Consider the following 23,400-nt stretch of genomic DNA (forward strand, 5'->3'; position numbering starts at 1 on the left):
CCAAAAAGTACTTTGGCAGTTCCAGCAGATGGTACTGATGATACAGATGCTTTGAGGTTTACCATGGTAATGGATTATCATGGTACATGCCCAATATAGAGTACTGTGCAAAAGTCTTAAGCCACCACCACCAGACTTGTTGTTTTAGAAGTTATAAGGTCCATCCATATTTATTTTTCAATCTATTTTATTAAGATACAAACAGAACATACAGGAAATAAGTACAAAAAAATAATAAATGTCTTCTTTAAGCATCGTCAGTGTTTAGTGTGACCTCTCTTGGCACTAAACACATCTTGAGCGTTTTTGAGGAGAATGAAGTAAAAAGACAAATTTCTTTAAAATTTGAAATTAAGATTTAATTTTATTTAGGTTTAATGCTACATACACACCAAATGCGTGGTTTACTCGCTGGATTACTCGCGGGATTTAACTTCGTGTCATGAAAATTTTTCGCTCGAGTTCATATTTTTAACTTGGGCGAACATGTGTTTGAGGCGAATAGTGTGTGTTTTCGTGGTAAACGCGCCGCACATATTGCGTAATTCACATCGTTCCACGCGAGGACGCGTCTGATCGCGTCTTTGCATTGACTTTGTATGTAATCTACTCGTGCAAATTGTTGAACTCGCGTGTGGTGTAAACCCACAGCAAGAGATCCTGCAGTTTCCTGCTACTCCTCACATCCCTTTACATTTTATACAGTTTTTAATACTATATACACATTTCCTGTATTTTCTGGATGTATTCTATTAAAAAGACTGAGAAACAATTAAATATGATCACTATAACAATCGCAAAAACAACAAATCTCATTGTGGCACGGTGGCCTAAGACTTTTGCACAGTACTGTATGATGATATCATCATGATATATGTCCAAAAAACATGTTTTGTTAAAGAATTGTAACTCAAGATTCACAAATATTCACTATTAGGGGCTCAGATGGAACTTGCAAGTTCACTGTGACATCAAGCAGGAACATAGTTAATTGGATTTTCACAAGTACAATTTCTGCCACACAATTACCAAATTTTCCAACGGGATTTCATATGAATATGAATCATACAAAAACGTATGATTATGCTAAAAATAAAACTTCATCCCTAAGGCTGGCCACACACGTAAGAATGTTAAGCCTGATTTGCAAACTCAGCAATTGAAAAGGGGTGTGACACAATTAGTATTTTTCCACAGACTATTTTTTTTACCTAAAAAACTGATGTGTGGTGTCATTGAGATTATTTTGCTGCTCTTAATCGTGTTAGAGCCTCCCTGATCCCAAATTTACGACTTTTAATTTATGATATTTATTACTTTTGATGGGGTTGATTCCAAAATGACAGCTGCCAATGAAAACGCGCAAGCTTCAATCGGATGTTGCAAGCTGTTATAGATGAAAAAAACACAAACATGACATAAGAGGGATATTAAGAAAGTATATCGACTTTCTGTGAGATCTAGTGTCACTTTGAAATTGTTTTTATAGTCATCACGTGTGTAGTCTCGCGCTCAAACTGATTTTGCCAAGTGAAAGATGTCCTCAGGGCACCGTATTGAGTTCACCCAAGGACAACATTTTAGAAATTAAAACCTAAACCTACCCCAAACCCCAACCCTAACTATAGCCAATCCCTAAAATCAGAGTGAAATAAGTGAAAAACAATGGTCTAGAATCAGCTAATCATGGTTGCAAGCTTAAACTTATTTCTAAAATCTGATTGGATGATTGAAATGTTGTCCCAGGGTCAACATAATGTTGCCCTGAGGACCATCAACCACTTGGCAAAATCAGGAGAGTCGTGGTCTTACAGTCTGGTGTGTGCATTCTGATGTTGTTAAAAATCGCTTGACACTGTCCCTATGTCTGTGGTCTACCAAGGATTTAAAATCATTTAAGATGTAAAAATCGTCCAATGTGTCCCAGGCCTAACCCACGGGGCGAAAGCAAATTGTACCAAAAGGTACGCATGAGATCATACAAATTCATGTAAATCAACCACACCTCTACGTATTGCCATGAGCTGTCAATGGTAAGAGCAAGCTTCAAGCAAAAGATGCACATTTTCCCCTTCTGGTTACAATATTCGGCTTCTACGACGCACCACGCATACTGAAATGAATCGATTCATAGCGTTTTCTGACGCAGCTTTGTTAACTCTATTATGTAGGGCATCTGTACTCCTCTGAATCAATCAGAATTTGTAAGTGCACAAAAATGCTATATCTTGGAATCCTCTTAAAAAAAGGGGTAAAAATCAAAAGCGCATCCAACATCAATACACTGCAGCCAGAAATGACAACAAAACCCCTCTAGCGTATTATGGGCAAAACAACAGCGATGTACTATCGAGCATATTAACCTCTCTTTTATAGAGAGGTGTGTGCAGTGATCGATGATAAAACAACACAATGAAATCTGGCAGCCAGCTGATCTCATCTTTCTGATGACCTCGGGTGGAGAGCGGCCAAACCAGTGCACCAAGGGTAACGGAGGAATGCAGAAATGAGGCAACTTTTCCAACTCTTCATCCAGGTCACAGAAAACAATTAGATCTCAGGACCCAGCTAGAGTTTCGCAGCTGCTGTCATGAGAACCGGGGTGAGAAATGAACGGGAGATTTATTTTAACATGCAGAGCAGCCTGTGACTTTACTGAGGATCATGACTTCTGCTATTTTGTCATCGGTCACGTAATTTTGGATGATATTGCAACTAGATACCTTGTTTTAAAGCAACACCAAAGAGTTTTTTTTACCTTAAATTAACGCTTCCAAAACAGGTTCAGTCGTTCATCCACTCTAAACAGGGTGAACAGCACTTTCACATTCGCTTTGCAGCCCTCTATCGGCCAAAACCGCACTAAAGAAGTTTCCAACCGTCGGGTAGCGGTCCTGTAGTCCGAGTGAATACTACAAAAACTTGCTTTACGGCAGACCTACAATTCAATCAGAGCCAGCTATGCCTCAGTATTTATGACAGTGGGTAATGGACAATTACGCTTCTAACCTGTAGGGGGAGCAAAGAGCCAAAACTCTTAAAACAAGGTATCTAGTTGCTATATCAATATATCTATATAGACTGTTTTAGCAGTAACAACATAAACAAGCGGCTGCACGTAACTTTCGGTAAACTCTGCTAAGAATAAATAACAACAAAGTTCTTTAAACGTAATTTATTTATATAACAAGCAAAAAAACAACACATAGATTACCTTGGAAACCAATACATTTGTTATTTTCAACGAGGCATTTATATATGGGATGGGACGATTACCGGTTTTACTATTTACCACAATAAAATGTCCTGACGTTTAATATTATAGTTTAAAATTGAATTATCATTACAACCGTGTTTGATTACCATGATTTTTAAAACTCGCGGTAAATCCTGTCCAGCCAGAATCAGTTTGACGAACGCGCGCACATGCAATATAGCTTTTTGCACAAGGAGGCATTTAAGGGATAATGTATTGTATTCATTCACAGTAAATTTATTAGAAAGATTTTTTACCACAGAAATAATTTCAGGGACATGAAATATTAAATTGTGATTTTCAATTTGTTCATATATATATATATATAATGCATTCTCTTAGATTTTGTAAATCATCTCTTCCTTAAAGGACAGCATGTGCTGTCCTTCAAGCAAGGACAGCACATGGCATGAACAGGCTGGCATGAACTCAAAATGTTTGTGCAAAATCTGATTTACACTGTCAGAAAAAAAGATATAAAACTGTTCCTTTTCTTTTGCTGGGATTCCGTTTTGTACCTTTACAGGTATACTAAATATATATACAATTTTGTACCTTTTGGGGTATATTACCATACCTTAAGGATCTATTGTGTATTATTAAAGGCACACTTAAACAGCAACTATGGTGCAATTCAGGATTTTAATACATGTTAACGATATGCAAAAGGTACAAACGCCAAAGTAAACGATGATGCGAGTTATCGTCTCCAACGTAAATTTATTTTCTTGGATTACAACAAGCACACGGCAACAATTTACTTCCAGGGATTAGTGATGTAAAGACCGACATTATAATAATTCCTCCTGCTTCGGACTCACAGCCTGTAAGTTAACTCCTGGTGGCATTGCATTGTGAGCGAATCTTTTAAACATGGTAAGGATCGTCATATTTCCGGCTGACGTCAGATGTATTCAGGCCAATCACAAGGTACAGATTAGCTGGCCAATCAGGGACACAATGCTGAGTTTTCAAATCGATGATTGTTGTACAAAATCAGAGAGTGGATATCTGGAGCTACAAAACAGTATGGTATGTGGAAAATAATGAAAATAATAAAAATAATAAACAACGCAAACACAATGAAATGGGTGCACTTAAACCCATAAAATTTAACTGGTACAAAATTGTTCCTTAAGGTTACACAATAGGTCCTTAGGGTATAATACTGTACCCCAAAAGGCACAGCATTTCTATGTGTTGTATACTCATAAAGTTACAAAAAAAAGTACTCCAGCGACAAAAAAAGTACAGTTTTGGACCATTTTTGTACCTTTTTTCTGACAGCACGATATCTCAGCATGATTTGTGTGCTTCAATGCAACAAAGAAAAACTGGTCTTTCATTCAAAAAGTTATCAGGGTGAGCATCTAATATTTTTTACCTAAGAATAATAAATAACATTTGCATTTATTAAAAACTTGTGTTTGCACATGCATTTGTTATTTAAAGCAACTTGTAGTGCATTCAAATAATACATTTATCAGAATGTGCATTCCCTGGGAATCAAACCCATAACGCAATGCTTTACCAACTGAGCTACACAAACCCTTTAATAGCTTAAGCAATCTGATTTTTATCTAGAGTATTATCTATCTATTAATACACAGACACATATACCATATTTTTATATAATAAAGGAGGTCAAAAAGTGACTTGAAATGAATGCGCAGAGTCAAAGTGCCCGCACATGCACACACTTGACCAAAAAATCCCCCTCACCCTATATAATTTCCTTCCCTCTCTGTATGTTTCCCTGTTCTATATTCCCAGGTAATAGGGTCAGAGAATCTCATTGCCACTGGAGTTTCACACTTCTGTATTATCATTTAGCTGCCAGCACAGCCTCCGAGCACAAATGTAATGATATTTTGTTACCCGCCATCTGCCACACAGCCCACAACACTTCCTCTGCAACACAATACCTCTCTCTGCACGAGGCCGCGAGGGTCTCGACGTGTACCGTACACGGCAGAGTATGATAGGCAATATTCCCACCACAACACATTCACAACACAGACAGCTGCCGTGATAAGGTCACGATATCTGACGAAAGCCTAGCATAACGCAAACTAAACAGAAAACCTGCCCGCGGGGAGAACGGACCAGGATTTCTGTAACACTCAACTGAAGGTCTGAAGCCTTTTAAAGGAGCAGTTCACCCCAAAAGACATTGTCGCCTTCACATGGTTCAGACCCCAATATTTTTGTGAAACGCAAAATGTTAGGCAGCATTTTTAAGCTGCCCTTTTCTATAAAATTGAAATAAACTTACAAGCTCACTTATTTCACCACCCTTAAAATGGTTTCCATATGGCTTCTGAAGTCATACAATAATAATTGTATAAGGAACTTTGTGGGGTTTTTTTACACCAAGCTGATTTATGGACAATTTTTTCATTTATGCAATTATCTAATCAATAAATCACATGGCAGTTGCTTCAATGCATTTAGGGGTGTGGTCCTGGTCAAGACAATCTCCTGAACTCCAAACTGAATGGCCAAATGGGAAAGAAAGGTGATTTAAGCAATTTTGAGCATGGCATGGTTGTTGGTGCCAGACGTGCAGGTCTGAGTATTTCATAATCTGCTCAGTTACTGGGATTTTCACGCACAGCCATTTCTAGGGTTTACAAAGAATGGCGTGAAAAGGGAAAAACATCCAGAATGTGGCAGTCCTGTGGGCGAAACTGCCTTGTTGATGCTAGAGATCAGAGGAGAATGAGCCGATTGATTCAAGCTGGTAGAAGAGCAACTTTGACTGAAATAACCACTTGTTACAACCGAGGTATGCAGCAAAGCATTTGTGAAGCCACAACACGCACAACCTTGAGGCGGATGGGCTACAAAAGCAGAAGACCCCACCGGGTAGCACTCATCTCCACTACAAATAGGAAAAAGAGGCTACAATTTGCACAAGCTCACCAAAATTGGACAGTTGAAGACTGGAAAAATGTTGCCTGGTCTGATGAGTCTCGATTTCTGTTGAGACATTCAGATGGTAGAGTCAGAATTTGCCGTAAACGGAATGAGAACATGAATCCATCATGACTTGTTACCACTGTGCAGGCTGGTGGTGGTGGTGGTGTAATAGTGTGGGGGATGTTTTCTTTGCACACTTTAGGCCCCTTAGTGCCAATTGGGCATCGTTTAAATGCCACGGCCTACCTGAGCATTGTTTCTGACCATGTCCATCCCTTTATGACCACCATGTACCCACCCCTGATGGTTACTTCCAGCAAAATAATGCACCATGTCACAAAGCTCATTTCAAATTGGTTTCTTGAACATGACAATGAGTTCACTGTACTAAAATGGCCCCCACAGTCACTAGATCTCAACCCAATAGAGCATCTTTGGGATGTGGTGGAATGGGAGCTTCGTGCCCTGGATGTGCATCCCACAAATCTTCATTACCTGCAAGATGCTATCCTATCAATATGGGCCAACATTTCTAAAGAATGCTTTCAGCGCCTTGTTGAATCAATGCCACGTAGAATTAAAGCAGTTCTGAAGGCGAAAGGGGGTCAAACACAGTATTAGAATGGTGTTCCTAATAATCCTTTAGGTGAGTGTACAATCTTTATACAATACAATATATCTATAAGGTCCATTTATGTACCCAAAAAGTTAAAACATTGTATTATGTTTAGTATATTTGTATGAAATCTAAAATCTTGTAATCTACAGATATTCTGCTGAGCATCTGCTTTTGTGTAACATAAACAAGAAAAAAATATGTATGGTATGTACAAGCAAATAATAAAAATTGTGATCAACAATTCTTTTGAAGTTAAATAGTACTTCATGAGTAAAAATGACAAAGACAAGAATTTTAAAATGTGCCCACAACTACATAAGAAAAGTCAAAGAGAGGGAGACAGCATGTGAAGGAATGCTTGTGGCAAGGACCAAGCTTATTCAACAACTAAAGGGCCGGATTCAGGAGAACTGTCGCTATCAGTTTCCGTTAATTTCCGCTAATAGACCCTGCAGTCATCCGTTAGCCAGAACTTTGGCCATGTATAATGCTAATTAGATTGTCTATTTGGGCTGTTAGCCGAAAGCTTGTCAACATCCTGTCGCAGCAGAAATCCTCAAAGTGACACAGCCTAAAAGCCACTTTTTTGGCCGTGCACCAAACAAACATTGCTGGCCACAGAGCATCTGGCAAACAAAAATAAAGAAGAGCGAACGTTCAAGAAAGAAACGTCAGATCCAATCAGACGAATGTGAACATTCTTTTGCCGTTGCTAAGGGCTAGTTTTATTTAGGTTTTGGAAGGCTATTAGACAACGACAAACTGCTATCAACGATTAAAAGAACGTAAAAACATAATAGATGGATTTGCCTTTGGGTCACAACTGTTAATAATTTCAGGGTAAATACAGAAGCATTACCCATGCATGTATTCATAAAATCCAGAAACGAATGCTAATCAAGTGGTCTCAATCGGAAAAACAACATATGCGATTTCTTCGACAAAAGTTTATTCACAGCCACTTATGGTCAATCCTCAAGGAAATGAGATCTGGTACATCAGTCCTGCCTCTGGGCTCCACTGATGATTAAACAAAAAAAACAACCAACAGCTATTCTATGGTGAATAGGTTTCAGTTAACAAAAACAAGTCCAGAAGTGTTTTAGTTAAATTTTTATTACTAATTATTTTGCAGCGAAAACTGTCCGTCTATGTTTTTATGACCTCAGGCCCCTCAAAATGTTTTTCCTTTAAAAAAATGCTCTGCACGTTATGCGATGTGACACTTGCAGATGCATGCATTGTGATGTCGATGCAAAAACAAGTGTACAGATTAGGGATGCACCGAAACGAATTCTTGGCCGAAAGAGAAAACCGAAAAGAGGAAACCAAGGCCAAAAACCGAAACACAGAAATAAATTATTATGCCAATTATTAGTACAAATGCATTTATGGCTATCACTGTGTACTAACTTTACTAGAGGTGTGTGACGGATCACAAAACTCACGGTTCGGATCACATTACAGTTTTTGAGGCACGGATCAGATTATTTTTCAGATCAGCAAAAAGGGAGTGGGGAAAATCTAATAACAAATAAAGAAATTGCAAACATTTATAAAAAAGAACAAAGTTGCACATTAATAAGGGCTAACATTAGCATTAGGTACAGAAATCGAATTAAATGAGTCATAACACTGTCTTTATTGTATAAATTAAATATAATATTGTTTTAGAGCTACAGAAGTGATTTTATTTTCTTTGTCTTGGGTTGTTTGATTAACATTAATGACACAGACTTAAGTAGGTTAATTGAGGTTACTGTCTCTTTAAATAAGCAGAGACTGGTTTCTGACTGTAATCTATACATACACTTAAGACATAAACAAATGTTTTTTATTAGAAAAATAATACTTTGGAGATAATTTTGTTTATATGTGCCCTGTCAATAACAAAGATTTTACGTTCGCTTGTTTGCGTCTCACTCGTGTGTGTGCACTATTGAGGCCACTTAAACACGCGCGCACACAGAGACCGAGGGCGAATGCCAAACAGCGCAGCATAAAAACGTTGCATTGTTTTCATTGCTTTATTCGGCAAATGTATGTTAATGGACTACAGTATGAGACACATTTGCGCGACTCTCTCTAAAGTTTACACATCAAGACTTCTGATCTTTGAAGGGCGTACTCACTGTGATGATCACGTCTGGACCAGACACATTCAACCGCATGTATGCCCCTCTGCGTACAGAAAACTGCTCACTTTAGCGCCTTTTTGCGGTTAAATACATCCACACCGCATACATTTTGCTTCAGACAAGCACGTGCAGGCCGCGGTTTCTGTTTGCGTCATCACAACATTTTGGACGTATTGTTTCTGTGATAAAAGTATTTCGTGAAAATTTTCGGTGGCCGAATATTCGGTGCATCCCTAGTACAGATGATACCGACACCAACATTGGGTCTCATTCACTAAGAACGCGTACGCACAAATTTGTTCGTGAAACGTGCGTTTGGATGTTTTAACTAACAAATCATGAATCAACAAAAACTTTCCGAATAAAATTTCTTCTAAATGTTTGCAATAATGTAAGAACAACTTAGACCACACGTACGCAATAATCATAAACAAGGAAAAAGAACCCTATAATATATATATATCAGTGTTTTATATTTTATATATATTTTTTATGACTGTCAAAATAACGTGTTAAATTCTGAGAAAAAAATAACGTGTTAAAAAATAACCCAGATTAATCCATTTCGTATTGACCTTTAAACCTGGAAATGTTCTAGCCGCCATTCGACTGTAAAATGAAGGAGGGAGAAGAGAACGTGCTGGCGGTGACTGGATCATTGATTGGAACATTTACTTATAAAAACGGCCTGATGGAAGTGATGATAAAAAATAAAGTTGACAGCACCAAGGAATTTGCATATCACCGGAGTTAACGTTAATCTAGGTACGACCTAGCACATCCTGTAATACCAAAGGTAAAGGGTTTATGTTCAATTGCACAAAAAAAGCCCTGCAATTGATATTGCACTGTTAAACTTTGGGTAAATAATCTTCCTGAAGAACTTTTAAAAGTTATTTTCTTAGCATATTACTGTAGGTCATTTTGTTGATTGTTAAGGCCAATATTTGAACAGTGAAATACTGTAATAATAAAAGAGTTTTTTAACTTCAATGTCACTAATGCTGATTATTCACCGATTCATTTAAATTGAATTATTTAATACTTTTACAGCAAAAATTATGTATGCGATTAATTTAGATTAATTAATCAGAGAGTAGGTAATTAATTAGATTAAAATTTTTAATCGATTGACAGCCGTAATTTTTTTCCATGATTATTGCGTACGTGTGGTCTAAGTTGTTCTTAAGTTTTTGCATACATTTAAAATACATTTTAGTATGATAGTTTATTTTAATTCATGATTTGTTAGTTAAAACGTCCGTATGCACATTTTACGAACAAATTTGTGTCAATGTGTCATGTGTTAATGTTGTTGCATAGGCAGAGATTCGCGCTTGTGCTTAGGGGAGTACCTGCTGGCAAACATGGGTAATGCATGCTTTGAGATTAACGACGAGAGAGTGCGGTTTTATGTTTTTTAAATAAGGCTAAAATAGTTTCAATTCATTTAAACCGCAAGTTACTTAGTCTACCCATTAAAATATTAATATTAGACAAATAACATGAATTCTCATATTTCTATTTCATTCAAAGCTCATAAAAAAAATCACAATTGGTTCTGATCGGGAGGTCATGCCCCCCCTTTCCCCCCCAAATCTTCATATGTACTGTCTTCTTTGACTGAGAAGCAGGCCCATTTAAAATTGGCCTAAACTAAAAAGTTGGTACTTCAAATTAGCTGTAAAGTTTCATCTTAATACCTTTGACATCCTAATTTTAGTCATTCACCAGCCTGCACTCTCTACATCCATTATCACAATCGACCATTAAAGAAACTTGTCAACCATTACCGAAGAGTCCATGCAAATCACAGGGCGACAGCCGCAGTCACTGATGGAGATTTAAGATGCCTTTATCATCACGTGGTATATTTTTCCTAAGTGTTGGGGCGCCGGTTATTTAAGCCAAAAGGTGTGTGTATGTGTGGTTATCATTTTCTTTATTCTCATATCCTTTACTTTCTCCTCATCTCCTCTGTCACGCCTGGCCACTCTCCATTCCATTTCCCCGATGGCTCATCCATCGCCCCCTCCGGTGAGTGGCGAGGAGAGCCCGGGGTGATTAACGCAAGAAAGATGGCAGGACTGGCAGCGTAAATCCAGAGAGGTTTCAGGTGGAACACCGGCGCTTGTCTCCATATGAGGGATGGAGGATCGCCTGGGCCAAACTCTTCCTCTGAAAGTGTCTGTTTGCTTTCCACTTGTTTCTTGTAGCATTCAACAAATCCAAGGCGGTAACACTTTATTTTGATAGTCGACATTCTACTAACTATAAATAATTTTGAAACTATACGTCAACTAACTGTCATTAGAGTATTAGTAGACTGTAAGGATTAGGGTTAGGGAAGAGGTTTGGGTTAGTGGAATAAGTTGACATGCACTTGCAAAGATAATTATAGACAGTTGAATGTCTGTTGAGATATCATCGCAATCAAGTGTTAGTAGATATTAAGCAGACAGTTTACTAATTCTCTAAAGATTGGTAGTTGATAAGTAGCTTCAAAGCTACTTACAATTAGTAAAATGTCTAAAGTGGACTATTGAAATAAGGTCAGTGGGCACCTATTTTTAAAATCGACTAGTGATATCCGAACATAATGCTGGTCTTAAAGGGACAGTTCTCCAAAAATCCCATGTTATTACTTATTTCTATAGAATAAAAGTGAATGGAAAGTGAGGGTGGCAAGCTGCGAAACGCACCAAAATTGGTTATAGTTTTAGTCATGACTCATATGGCAGAAACAAACTCATATTGGCCTAAGACAACATGAGGGATGGAAAATGAAACAGACCTGCAGATTTTGCATAGTGACAGCAGGTGATGTGATATCCGACAATAACTGTCTAGAAAATATGCAGTTGAAGGCAGTGAATTTGACAGCTGTAGCACTGGTGCTTTAAAAAGGATGAATTTAGAGATACAACCAGAGGCCGTAAGCATGCTGACAGCCTCACGCCGCATCTATACTGCAAGCGTGACAGCATCACGTGCTTTTAATATACAACTCTGCTGCGACAGAACATGGGACTCACGTCCGCTGTATAGTAGACATAGTATACAAGTATGCAGTTAGACTGGAGAGAGCTAGCGAGAGAGAAGGAGAGGGAAAAATGGAATGCATGAAGAACTACAGAGAATCCAAACGTTCCCAGGGGCTTGAGAGCAGAAGCCCATCTGTCGGACATCTGGTTGTGGGAGTGAAAGACCTTCAGCATGCTGGTCATGAAATCTTGCATTTGGAGAAAGAAACAGCTAAGAACACGTAAACATACATGCACGCTCATTCGCCTAAGCTGATCCCAGAACAGAGAAGAGTATATTCACAATAGGCCAAAGAAAGCCAATCCAGTCATTGCCAAGTCATCTGTAGTAGTCATTTACAGTGCATTCAAGGAATACATTTTTATCAGTATGCATGTACAAACCCACAACCTATGCGCTGCTAATGCAATTCTCTACCAGTTGAGCTATAGAAACACAGGGTAGAGTGAAATATCAAAGACAAAACCCAGCCACGACTGTCAAACAGCAATTAAATGATTTTTTTAATTCGGGGTTTGATTTCATCTCTGTATACTGAGCTGCCGTGCAGACAGTGCTTGATCTTAATGCAAGGAAAAAAATGGTTTTCAAAGTTAGACGATGACAATTTGCTTGTTTAGTCTGACAACATGCACCACTTCGGTCCAACCAATCTCAAAATATCAGAGAAAAAACAGAAAAAAATACGCAAATATACTGTACAGTCGTATCATAATGCAAAACTACTAACAAAACCCAATCCTTACTTTTATCCCCATAACAAAACCCAATGAACAAACATGGACTCATGGACAAAGATTTTTTTAACGAATTATTAATATATTGCTGTTAGAGATTCTGTGATCATGAAGACTGCAGCGTACTTATAACATTTTTGCTTAAATGTGTGATATGAATAAATATTGCTCATACAGTAAATGGCTGTTTAAATTGAAATGAGTGGAGGCTTGGACCAGGCAACAGTACTCCTTACGTCATGACTTAACACGTTGATAACTCTTGTTCTGCATTTACATGTTTGCCAATGATATCGTAATATGACTAAAACAACTATTGTCTGGTGCAGATTAGGGCAACAATAACATACACAGTCTATTGTGATATAACTTTACAATTACTGAACATTTTTAAAAGAGACCCAAAAATAAAAATTGTGTCACCAAACCGATCAGAAGCCCCATTGACTTCCATAGTATTCTTTATTCCCACTATGGAAATCTTTCTGACGAATAGTTAAATTAGGTAGCACCGAGAATCAAGGCAAACGCTTATTATATTAAATTGAAAAGATAGACGCCTCATTTGAAAGCAATTAGAACTGATAACTCAAGTGTAACTTATTTTACAACATGTCTATTACACTACTATGACATCTTTAGCCTCTATTATGAGACCAGAATCAATACGTAAATGAGTAAACATGCATCTTAACTGATATTTTACATGTTGATTTTAGTACAAGAGCTGACACTGTTTAATCCATCATATGTTATTGCTAACAAAAGAAAAATACAAATGTAGTCTTTCTAGGAATTAAGTGCAATATCTTACCATATCTTATTTCTTTACAATTTTATTTAACACTTACACACAAAACTTACACAGGCTATCACTAAAAAAAGAGCAAAAGTTTGTCCGATAATAAAAAAGATGGCAACAGCACAGGATTGGTGAGTGAGGATTTAAGGCAAGATCAAATTTCAATAAAAATCAAATGTGGATTCACGCTTTGAATATATTCAAATACAGAGAGCCTTCTATTTGGTATCAGTTTATCAGAAATAAACTGAAGATCAGTAAGCCAGTATCTTGTCCATCGATTAACTTAAAGTAAACTGATAGATACACAGCACTGCAATCTTAATATCCGCATCTTTGGCAGCAATATGAGCATGCATAAACAATATGAGCATGCATAATACTAAACCTACAATAGTTTTAAAAGTAAACATTAAACATTAGTCTCCTCATTTAAAATGGAATGTGCATGAAACTCTGTTGTAAGTTTCGGTTTCTTTTCCTTGCCGCTCCTGCTTTCCCCATCGAATTTGCACCATGGAAGAGAAGAAACCCGAAGGAGGATGTAAAAGAAAGACTTTTTAAGTCACTGAGAAGAGGAGAAAATTGTCAGAAGAACGTAATGTAACCAGAGTCGTTATTGGAGAAACATTTCAACGCTGGAGAGCAATGAAGGAACAGAGAGGTGTCAAGACAGACACGCAGTTCGCAAAATTCTCTTCGACAGGTAACAGTGATTGTTCTTTGTGGAATAATTATTGTTGTACTGTTATTCAGGTATATCGACGTTGTTATTGTACTGTAGTTGTAAGGCAGTGACCAGTCTGCTATATGCTAGTTGAAATGGGAGTAGCGTCGACTGATCTAACTTTACGTCTTATGTGTTTATTATCATATCACTTCACATAATGAATCCACTAACGCGACACAGCATATGCCGGTAGTAAACAAACACTCGTGTTCAAATACTCGTGCACGAGTTTTGGAAGGCGTTCCCTAGAAATGAGCTGTGAAGGAGGGAGGCTGTTCTTACTCATGCGCTCATTTCAAAAACTCAGTAACGGTCTTTGGATTTTCAGTCGGCAGAAACATCCTCTTTTGCGCCTTTAACAAGAATGAATTGGATCTTGATTCAAGCGGTTGGAAACATTTCTGCAACTATGGTTAGTGCACACAGTAGCCAATTGCTTCCGATAGTGCAGAGTAATGGGGCGTACACACCAAACACGAATTTAACTATTTGCCCGTGTGGATTGCATACAAAGACAATGTGAAGACACGAATAGACACAAACTTGCGAATCGGGCAGCGCGATTGCTGCGAAAACATACAATATTTGAACTCATCTTCGAGAAAGTTATAAATATTTAACTCAAGCAAAAAAATTAAAATCGCATGACACAAAGTGAAATCCTGTGAGTGATCTAGAGCGAAAAACAGGATACCTTGCATTTGGTGTGTACGCAGCATAAGGGCGGTTCACATTTTATGTCTTTTGCGCACACAAATACGTTACTTTAAATGTAGATGTGCTGCAAGCATGCTCAAATAGAGAGCGACACACTCTTTTTCCATGCATGTAGGCACTGCATGCAGTTAAAAATACTTACATTTTCAGAATGCCGCGTCAGAAAAAAAAAGGAGGAGAAAGAAGGAGTAAAGCGGTGCAAGTCGCGTTTTCCACGTGGTTTTAAATTGAAATGTGAACCACCCCTAAGGCTGCAGTCGCACTAGACTTACAGAATGCAAAATTGTTATGCAGACCCCTTGCAGCAATCAGATTTAATGTGATAAATTATGAACTAAATTGTTTTTTTATTTATTGACAAATTATGGATTCTGATGTTCTTGCATCTTTATGGTTGCTTTTATTATTGGTGTACAAAACAGGATTGTGTGTTGCTGTTATTTTAACTTTTTCCTACACCTGATAAGGTCATGTGGCGATGTATTGATCATCTATTGGTCACGCGCATTCACAGGATAAAGTTCCTCGAATTTGAACTTTGGAATGCAACGACATGCAAAACTTTTCCATTGCCAGTCAGACGCATTTACAGATGTATGAATGCAAGTAAATATAGGGAAAAGCACAGTGCGATTGCACCTTAAAGTAGTCGACAACTTGACTGGTCTACTCAAGCACTACAAACAATGCAGGCCTGACTGATGACGGTACAGATATCAAAACTGCTAGAAAAAAAACATAAATCTTGCCAATTTGAGAACGGGGGGAGAAAATCAGTAAGAAAGCATTGTACTTTAAACAGCTTCCCTCAGAAGTAAGACAAATTGGGCACCGTGGTGCAGTCCATAGAGTACGTCTCGCCCGCTCTCTTGGCGAAAAAGGGCCTGCATCCTCCCAAGCATTAAACTGGAAAAACCAACTACACTGCACAAAATTTAATGAGAAGCCTTACAAGTCTGACCTAACACTGGCTCACCGATACAACATTCCCTGGTATGTAGTTATTTTTCCTTCCCTTCTTTCTCTTTGCCGCGGAAGCAGAGGAAATATCAGGGGGCCGTAACCCTCACAGTAGAGACCCTAATGCAACACTAATGCATTGTGTCTGTGAAAATGGCTGTTCTGAATACTTCTCATGGCATTACCTAATTTATATGGCCTCTCAGAGACCGGTCCCGAACGCACTCACAAACAAATAATTTGGTGCCGCAATTTCCCGGGCTGATGTGATATATGGAGGGTGTCTAATAGTAACCCTCACTCCATTTTGCAGCTTTTCTGGTTAGTTGTCCCTCATTTTTGTAAAGGGGATTGTGGTACAAATTGCTTTGGGAAAATGAGTTGTACCAAAGGGAATGAACTGGCCACCATCCCCTGACTGACAAACACCCATCACCAAATACCACTCACCCAAAAAACAAAATCATTATGTGACAGAGCTGACCATCCTGATCCAAATTAAAGCTATTCCTCAGTCAAAAGTAGGCTTAACCATGGCATTCTTTCTAAATGGTACCTTTCATAGTCCTCCTCAACTGGCTGCATAGGATGATGGGTAATAGCCTGGTGTGATTTCAGCACCAATGTGGGCTCTGCAAAACAACTTTCTTGAAGCTAAAATGACAAATAAGAGACTCTACGGTATTGTTGACAGGTGAAGGCCATTAAGAGTGCCATTCAGGACAAGACCCATGACAGCCGGCCCATCAAGAGCTATAGGAGAAGATATTTACACTGATCCAGAGCAGCTTACCCAGCCTTAATCGCAGCCATTACTCCAAAAAGTAAACCCTGATCTCAGATTGCAAGATAAGGGTTCTCCTTGTGGGACGATCAAGATCAGGTAAAGCAATGTATAACCTATATATTATTAAGATCTATACTTTTCGACAACGAAGCACATCAATACTTCAGGTTCTTTTGTAAATATCTGATCAAGGTACAAAACCATTCCCAATATGACGACTGCAAATCACCACCATTGTTTTAGAACAGCCAGGTGCAATATTAAGGAAAAACAGAGTCTTGAAAAAAATTCATTTAAGAAGTATTGCGTGGGCTTGTGATACGATGATGGATGAAGTTTAGGACTCTGATTGATCGGCTCGATAAACCGCAGAATTAATGCAGCACATAAGCTACACTAAACGTATTTAACCATGGTCTGCATTGCGTGAAGGCAACCTGCATGTATAATTTCACGTCGAGTTAACAAGCCGTCACGCCGAACACTCTCTCTAGTGGCCAAGGAGAGAATTACTGCTATCGTGCTACAGCTGTCCACAATAGATTTTAAACACCCACTGCGGCTCATCTGATTGTAATTAATTTCTTAAAGACGAAGCCATCAATCACTTGTTTACGTTTAATAGTTTACGTTAATGCCATAGATTGCCTGTAATAAAGTTAAATATAATCTTTTTTGATTTTTGATCCGTGTCGGTTCTTTCGTAAGACCATGCGTGCTATATCAAGCCTGGGGATTGTGGTTAAGAGGATGAAAACCTGGCATTTAAATTGGAAAGGGCCGGCAGCCGTTATCCGTTATTAATGGAGAGACTTTTGCGTTGGTTACTTTATACTCTGCTAATTATGACCTTAGAGAGGGGTACGGGGCAAGCAGGAGAACGAGGCACTGGAGGGGGCCGGGGTTATGTAGAAGGAGAATTAGCGCTTAAGTCTCCCAACGGCTCAAAGGTTTCTTTCGTCTCCTGGCAAACTGTTCCGAGCACGGTTACTGTGCCAAATGAAAATCTTTTGAGAACCTTCCGTCTGGGAGAAAGAGAGTTAGAAAGAGAGAGCAATAAGAGAGTTGCAAAAGGCAAATATTAAGAAAATCTCAGAGAAAGCACAGCCAAAACAAACAGCACTTTACTCCCCTGCCTACAGCCACTACCAACTTGCAATGAGGTAAGTATCACAGTTTTACAGTTAATACATATCCGACTAATATTGTTTTTTTAAAAAAGAGGTGGCAGACAAAAACAGAGATGCTGTGGAAATTTTACGGTGTAGAATAAAAAATTCTTAACTGTTTAAATGCGAATGCAGAAGGACTCCGAACTGCAGAAGAGCCTTTATATGAATAGTATGACACATTTTTCAGAATAGCAATGGTATTTAAAGATATGGAGGTGATATTTAGATCAAGTATGTTTTTTTTCACTATATAGCAATATTTAATACACCATTTTATAACACCCAAAAATGCTAAATCTGTCATCATTTACTCATTCTTGTGTTGTTCAAAACATGTATGAATTTCTTTTTTCTGATGAACACAAAATATATTTTGATAAATGATGGTAAGCACACAGCTGATTGTAACCATAGTAGGAAAACAAATATCATGGAGGTCTTGTGATAAATGATGGTGAAGATATTTTGATAAATGACGGTAAGCACACAGTTGATGGTACCCATTGAATTCCTTCGTATTTGTTTTTCCTACTATGAAAGTGAATGGGTACAATCAGATTTGTGCTTACCATCGTTTATCAAAATATCTTCTTTTGTGTGCATCAGAAAAAAGAAATTCATACAGGTTCAGAAAAACATGAAAATGAGAAAATGACAGAATTTTCATTTTTGGTTGAAATAAATAAAATTTTTACACTTATATAAATTTCGCAACTTCAATGCATGCAAGCTTTACATTTGTTCAGTTTTTGTGTTGTCCCTGGGAATCAAACCTACAATCCCGGCATCGCTTGGGGCACACTCACAAACCGTTCATGAAGGATTCATTAAGCATTTATATCTATTTTGAAGACAGAATTCAACAGCATGCTTCATAAATGTCCACTTCATTTAGCGATTGGCACACACTGAGAATTCTGGTTGCCAGTGGAGATGAGCAAAGAATGAAGCAGCACACACACACACACATCCCACTTCAACAAGATCATTCAGGAAAACCGGGAATGTGTCTTGCACTTCCGAGCACCTACACTGCTCGAAATTCATTCACAAAACAAAAACGACGCAGAGAGACAGTGTGAGGTAACGTAAAGAACAGCTGTTTAGTTGAATCGTGTCTGTTCGACAAACTGACAGCAAAATCAGATGGAGGAAGCAATTAAAGCAGAATTCTCACGCAATACTCTGCCAGTGTAATACTGCATTGCAAGTCAGCATTTTGGAAACCAAAAGGGTCAAACAGGACTGGAAGAACTGCTTTACAAAACCAAACCAGCACCAACTATATGAGAAAACTGAAATGTAGCTTAGCAGTTAGCGCACTTGCTTCGACACTGTGCTCATGTGGGCGATGAGAGTTTGAATCCATCATTTTCTGTTCCCTCTGCTATCCATAACATTGAAAAACAAGTATACGTAATCATAGATGTGACATTAAAGCAAACCATCCCTCGCACATTTCAATACACTGGGAATATGACCCTGATGCAGCCTGGCAGCATCCCGCACGGTTAACCATCCCGGCAGTCCTATCTTTTAATCAATCTATTAGTGGAGCCAGGCAACGATGACAGCCTGTGTGACTGATAAAGTGACCTGGCAAACATTAAGGCAGCTTTGGTCACCCAGCCGGACAGATAACAGCTCGAGCGGAGAGAGATGATGATGATGATGATAATGTTGTTACAGGGTACGTCAGTGCATCCGATCCAACCCAAATGTCAGCTCCGGCTATCTCACCCCCGAGACTAACCCCACATCCTAAGTGCTCCTCGGACGTTTTGCAAATTATCCTTTTCTATTAGACAGAGAAATGACTCCTTGCCACATAAAAGGGAATCAAAAAGCCAAGAGGTATGAGGCGTTTTAAGAGATTTGAATGGCCATTGTGCTATTCGATGCATGGCACGCTATTTGTCATGCGACAGAAATAACCACCTAGAAATCCTCTCTATTGCGTTATATTTAGCAGGTCAGTAAAACAACAAGCGACTAAAACTATTTTCCGCTTTGATTTAAAAAGAAAAGCGTAAAAGACAAAAAAAACCCAATGACGATCATTATTCATTATGCTTTAAGCGTTCAGCTTAATGGCATTTTGACTACGTTATTTCCTATACTTCTAGATCATTTTTTTCTCATCTGTCCTATAGAAAGATGAGCGTTGCCCGGGGCAAACAGACACCCCGCAGAGAGATTCTGTCCTCCCTCTCGTCAGCTTCTTCTCCTGCACCGTCAGCAAACTGGCCATTATTGGAGACTCAAGTGTGCAGACACTTGTTTCCCACTGGCATGACAGAAATAAATAAAGTTGCACTGTTCTCCTTTTTTCAGCGCTTATATGTCACTGTTGCCCGGGAAGCGAATGCAGTGTCTGCTTGTCTTTCTGTTAAAAACAGGTCCATCAGACACAGATAAGTGAACAAATGTCACTGAGCTAAAAAGACCGTCTAAGAGAAAGCTAAGAGAGCAGGAAGGATGACAGAAAGCGATGTGTTAAACTTCTCTTTTGTTCTATATGATAACTTCATTTCTCTTCCACCTCCTTCAGCAAAGTCCTCAAGAAATGAAAGCGTGCACCTTTCTCTCTCACAGAAACATGTACTGATACAGACCCAGGGCGGTCAGATGAGAGACATAGAGGCAAACAGAGAAACAGACACAAAAGACTGTCAATAATGTCCAGAACCTTCAGTCAGGCATTTGCCCTTTGGTGGCAATGTGTTATTCATAGAGCATTCATCACATCCCTGATGAAATCTCTTGCCTGTTTGGGATGCGGAAACGTGGATGTTTTTCGTGTCGAGCTCAAGTGCACACCCCCATGTCCACGGAGTCTCTGAGCCCCCTGCTCTTGCTGTTTCGGATCACAAAGAATCTGAGATGAAAACTAGTGGCAATTCAAACAGAAAACCCAGAGTACATTTTGACTGGTATCTGATGTGCAATACGCTGTGCTCACAGAGAAACCATAAAAGCTTTGGCAGTACAAGATGTTAATATTGGTTAATCCTGTGACAGCGATTGACTTTCGACAAAAACTAATTTTCTGGGGAAAACGCTGGCTGTTTGATTACACAAAACCCATCAAGAGTTCCAGAAGTAGGGCAGCGTAGCAAAAAAAAAATCATTTTGGGATGTATCATCATTTTAGGTACAAAAATAAATCAGATGGAATGATGAAAGATACGGATAATATCTGACATTTCATGAGATTTCCAAACATACATAGCTTTGAACTTATCAATCTCATATGCAATCACAAAGCCTGTTTTCTTTTATTTAGTGAGACTCTTAAGCTTATTGTTAATGAATATAGCTATGGTACAGTATAGCATTTTATGTCTTTTATCAACCACTTAAGTCACTTTAGGAATGGAGTTTGTGTCTATGTGTAGACATTTTGTTAAAACACACCAAATTAACAGCGAAAACCCTATTTTTGCAGCTGGTCATTTTCTATAATGTCTGATATGATGAATCATATACAGTTTTCATGCACCCAACTTTAAACACCCATATGGTGTCATAATAGAAATGACTTCATCTTGGATTATGAGTTTCTTTGGTTGCTGACATCAAAACAAAAATAAAGAGCTTGAAAGCTTATTGTGTGTCAAGGTCATGTAAAACAAGACACTGCCAAATATACAGTACATAGTTATTTTTTTTAAACCCGGACAAGCCCCCAAAAATCAAATTCTTGTGGTTTTCAAAGAAACACTGATAGCGTGCTCATCGGGGCTATTCATATTCAAAGCATCATCTCAACTTGACTCCACACCACGCTTAAAAATGCCAATAAATATATCATTATATTTCCCTTTCCTTTAACAGACACCAGGAACGACTCTGCTGCTTTGTGGTGATGAGAAACATATGCATAAATAACATACGTATGCATGTGTATGGTAATAACTGCAATTCTTTGCTTGTTAAATCACGTTAAAAAAGTCGTTAAATTAAAATTACTTCAATTATGAAAAGATGTCGATGTGGATCTGCTTAATTCCAAATGGTTGTTATAATACACGTACGTGATAATGATTTGAAATTGTCTTCTCATAAGCGATTGTTATTTATTGTTCATAAATAACGGGACTCTGACACGCGCTTATAAAAAACAGTCGCGTGTCATTTGTTGAAAATTGCAACATTGTAATCATCACACCGATAGACGTCATAATGCGTGCTACAATTTTGCAAGACTTCACCGCGCGGTCGATGTAAGAGCTCCCAAATTCAATGACTTGCAAACGTAAAACACATGGAATAAATCCCAAAGCGTGGTTAGTTTAAAGAAATCCTTGCCTTCTTATACCACGCGGTGTTTTAACTATCAGCAAGGTTAATATTTTTACAATGTGCACGCAACGTGGTATGTAACACACAATAATGTTCATTTTCGTTTCCACCTCAAATTCAACTTACCGGGATGAGCGTGCGCCCACCGAAGCACGAGCGACAAAACCAGAGGCGGCATCCACCACCAGCAGCAGCCGCGCGGTCGCACTAACCTCCGCATGTCACACTGTATACATGGAGAGCTGCAAATAAGGCAACTGTTGACAGAGTTATCCTCCCGAAACTCCCGCAAACAAGCGACGCAAACGCGCCTGATGGATTCACGCGCGCAAAGAAGTTCTCGCGTGCGAAAAATCGGCCGCCTCCGTTGGCGAGTTCTTCAGAGAGATTTTTCTTGTGAAGTTCGACCAAAGCAAACAGTTTTTCTTGTCTCTCTCTTTCTTTTAAATGGTCGGGCTTGTAGTCCGGAGGAAAAACATTTCAGTGTAGCTGTGGATGGTTGGTATGCGGTGAAAGAGAGAGAGAGAGATCTCAGAGAAGCGGTAGTCCACGCATCAGGCTGAAAACACAGAGACGAGAGTTAAAGCGGCACTGGAAGCTTTCCATTCCGCCATCCAGGAAGTAGCGCATGAGCTCAAGTCTGGCAGAGACTTTAAAACAGGCTTGAGAGAGGGAGAAGGAAAAAAGAGAGGGAGAGAGAATGGGAGAGAGCGAGAGAGAGAGGAGCGCTCCGCCGGATCCTAGCGCCGAGCGCGTGGCAGAGCTGCTGCTGCTGTCAGATGCGCGCGCTTATTTTCCTCTTCATATTCTGACATTATCAGTCATGCAGTTATTTAATGCAACTTCTATATTTGAAACTAAACTATCAAGGGGATTTACTTGTTTTCTTCTTCAACTAATGGGGTATTTTAATTTATTTATGCTTTTTTGATAGGATTGAAGATTAATAAAACATGGTTGTGACTTTGTTCTTTATTCTGCTGCATGTTTTAAATTGTCTTTAGCATTTTTTCCATTTATTATTCTTTTCAGTTAACATCATACACTGTAAAAAATCCAATTAATAAAATGTTGGAAGGGCAAAAATATATAAGTTAAACCAATTTTCTTGTTTGGGCTTAGTTGAGTAGACATATTATTTTAAGTCTAGATAAATCTGTGTTTAAAACATTAAGTGAATGGTTATTTTCAAATTCAGTCAACATTCAGA

The 23,400-nt window shown here is 38.6% G+C and overlaps 1 protein-coding gene across 3 annotated transcripts in view; it reads right to left on the reverse strand.

Annotated features, from left to right (window-relative positions):
- Positions 1 to 22,845, reverse strand: part of ptprga (protein tyrosine phosphatase receptor type Ga) — a 327,465-nt gene extending 304,620 nt beyond the window's left edge. Inside the window, exon 1 of one of the 3 annotated variants that reach the window (XM_073875862.1) lies at positions 22,317 to 22,845. In XM_073875862.1, the coding sequence (XP_073731963.1) occupies positions 22,317 to 22,410 (94 nt within the window). In that variant the 5' untranslated portion in view covers positions 22,411 to 22,845. The remainder of the gene's footprint in view (positions 1 to 22,316) is intronic. The other 2 variants (XM_073875865.1, XM_073875863.1) reach the window with 2 other exon arrangements.
- Positions 22,846 to 23,400: the final 555 nt, after the last annotated feature.

Source organism: Misgurnus anguillicaudatus, chromosome 14 (genome assembly GCF_027580225.2).
Source record: "Misgurnus anguillicaudatus chromosome 14, ASM2758022v2, whole genome shotgun sequence".
Taxonomy (NCBI): domain Eukaryota; kingdom Metazoa; phylum Chordata; class Actinopteri; order Cypriniformes; family Cobitidae; genus Misgurnus; species Misgurnus anguillicaudatus.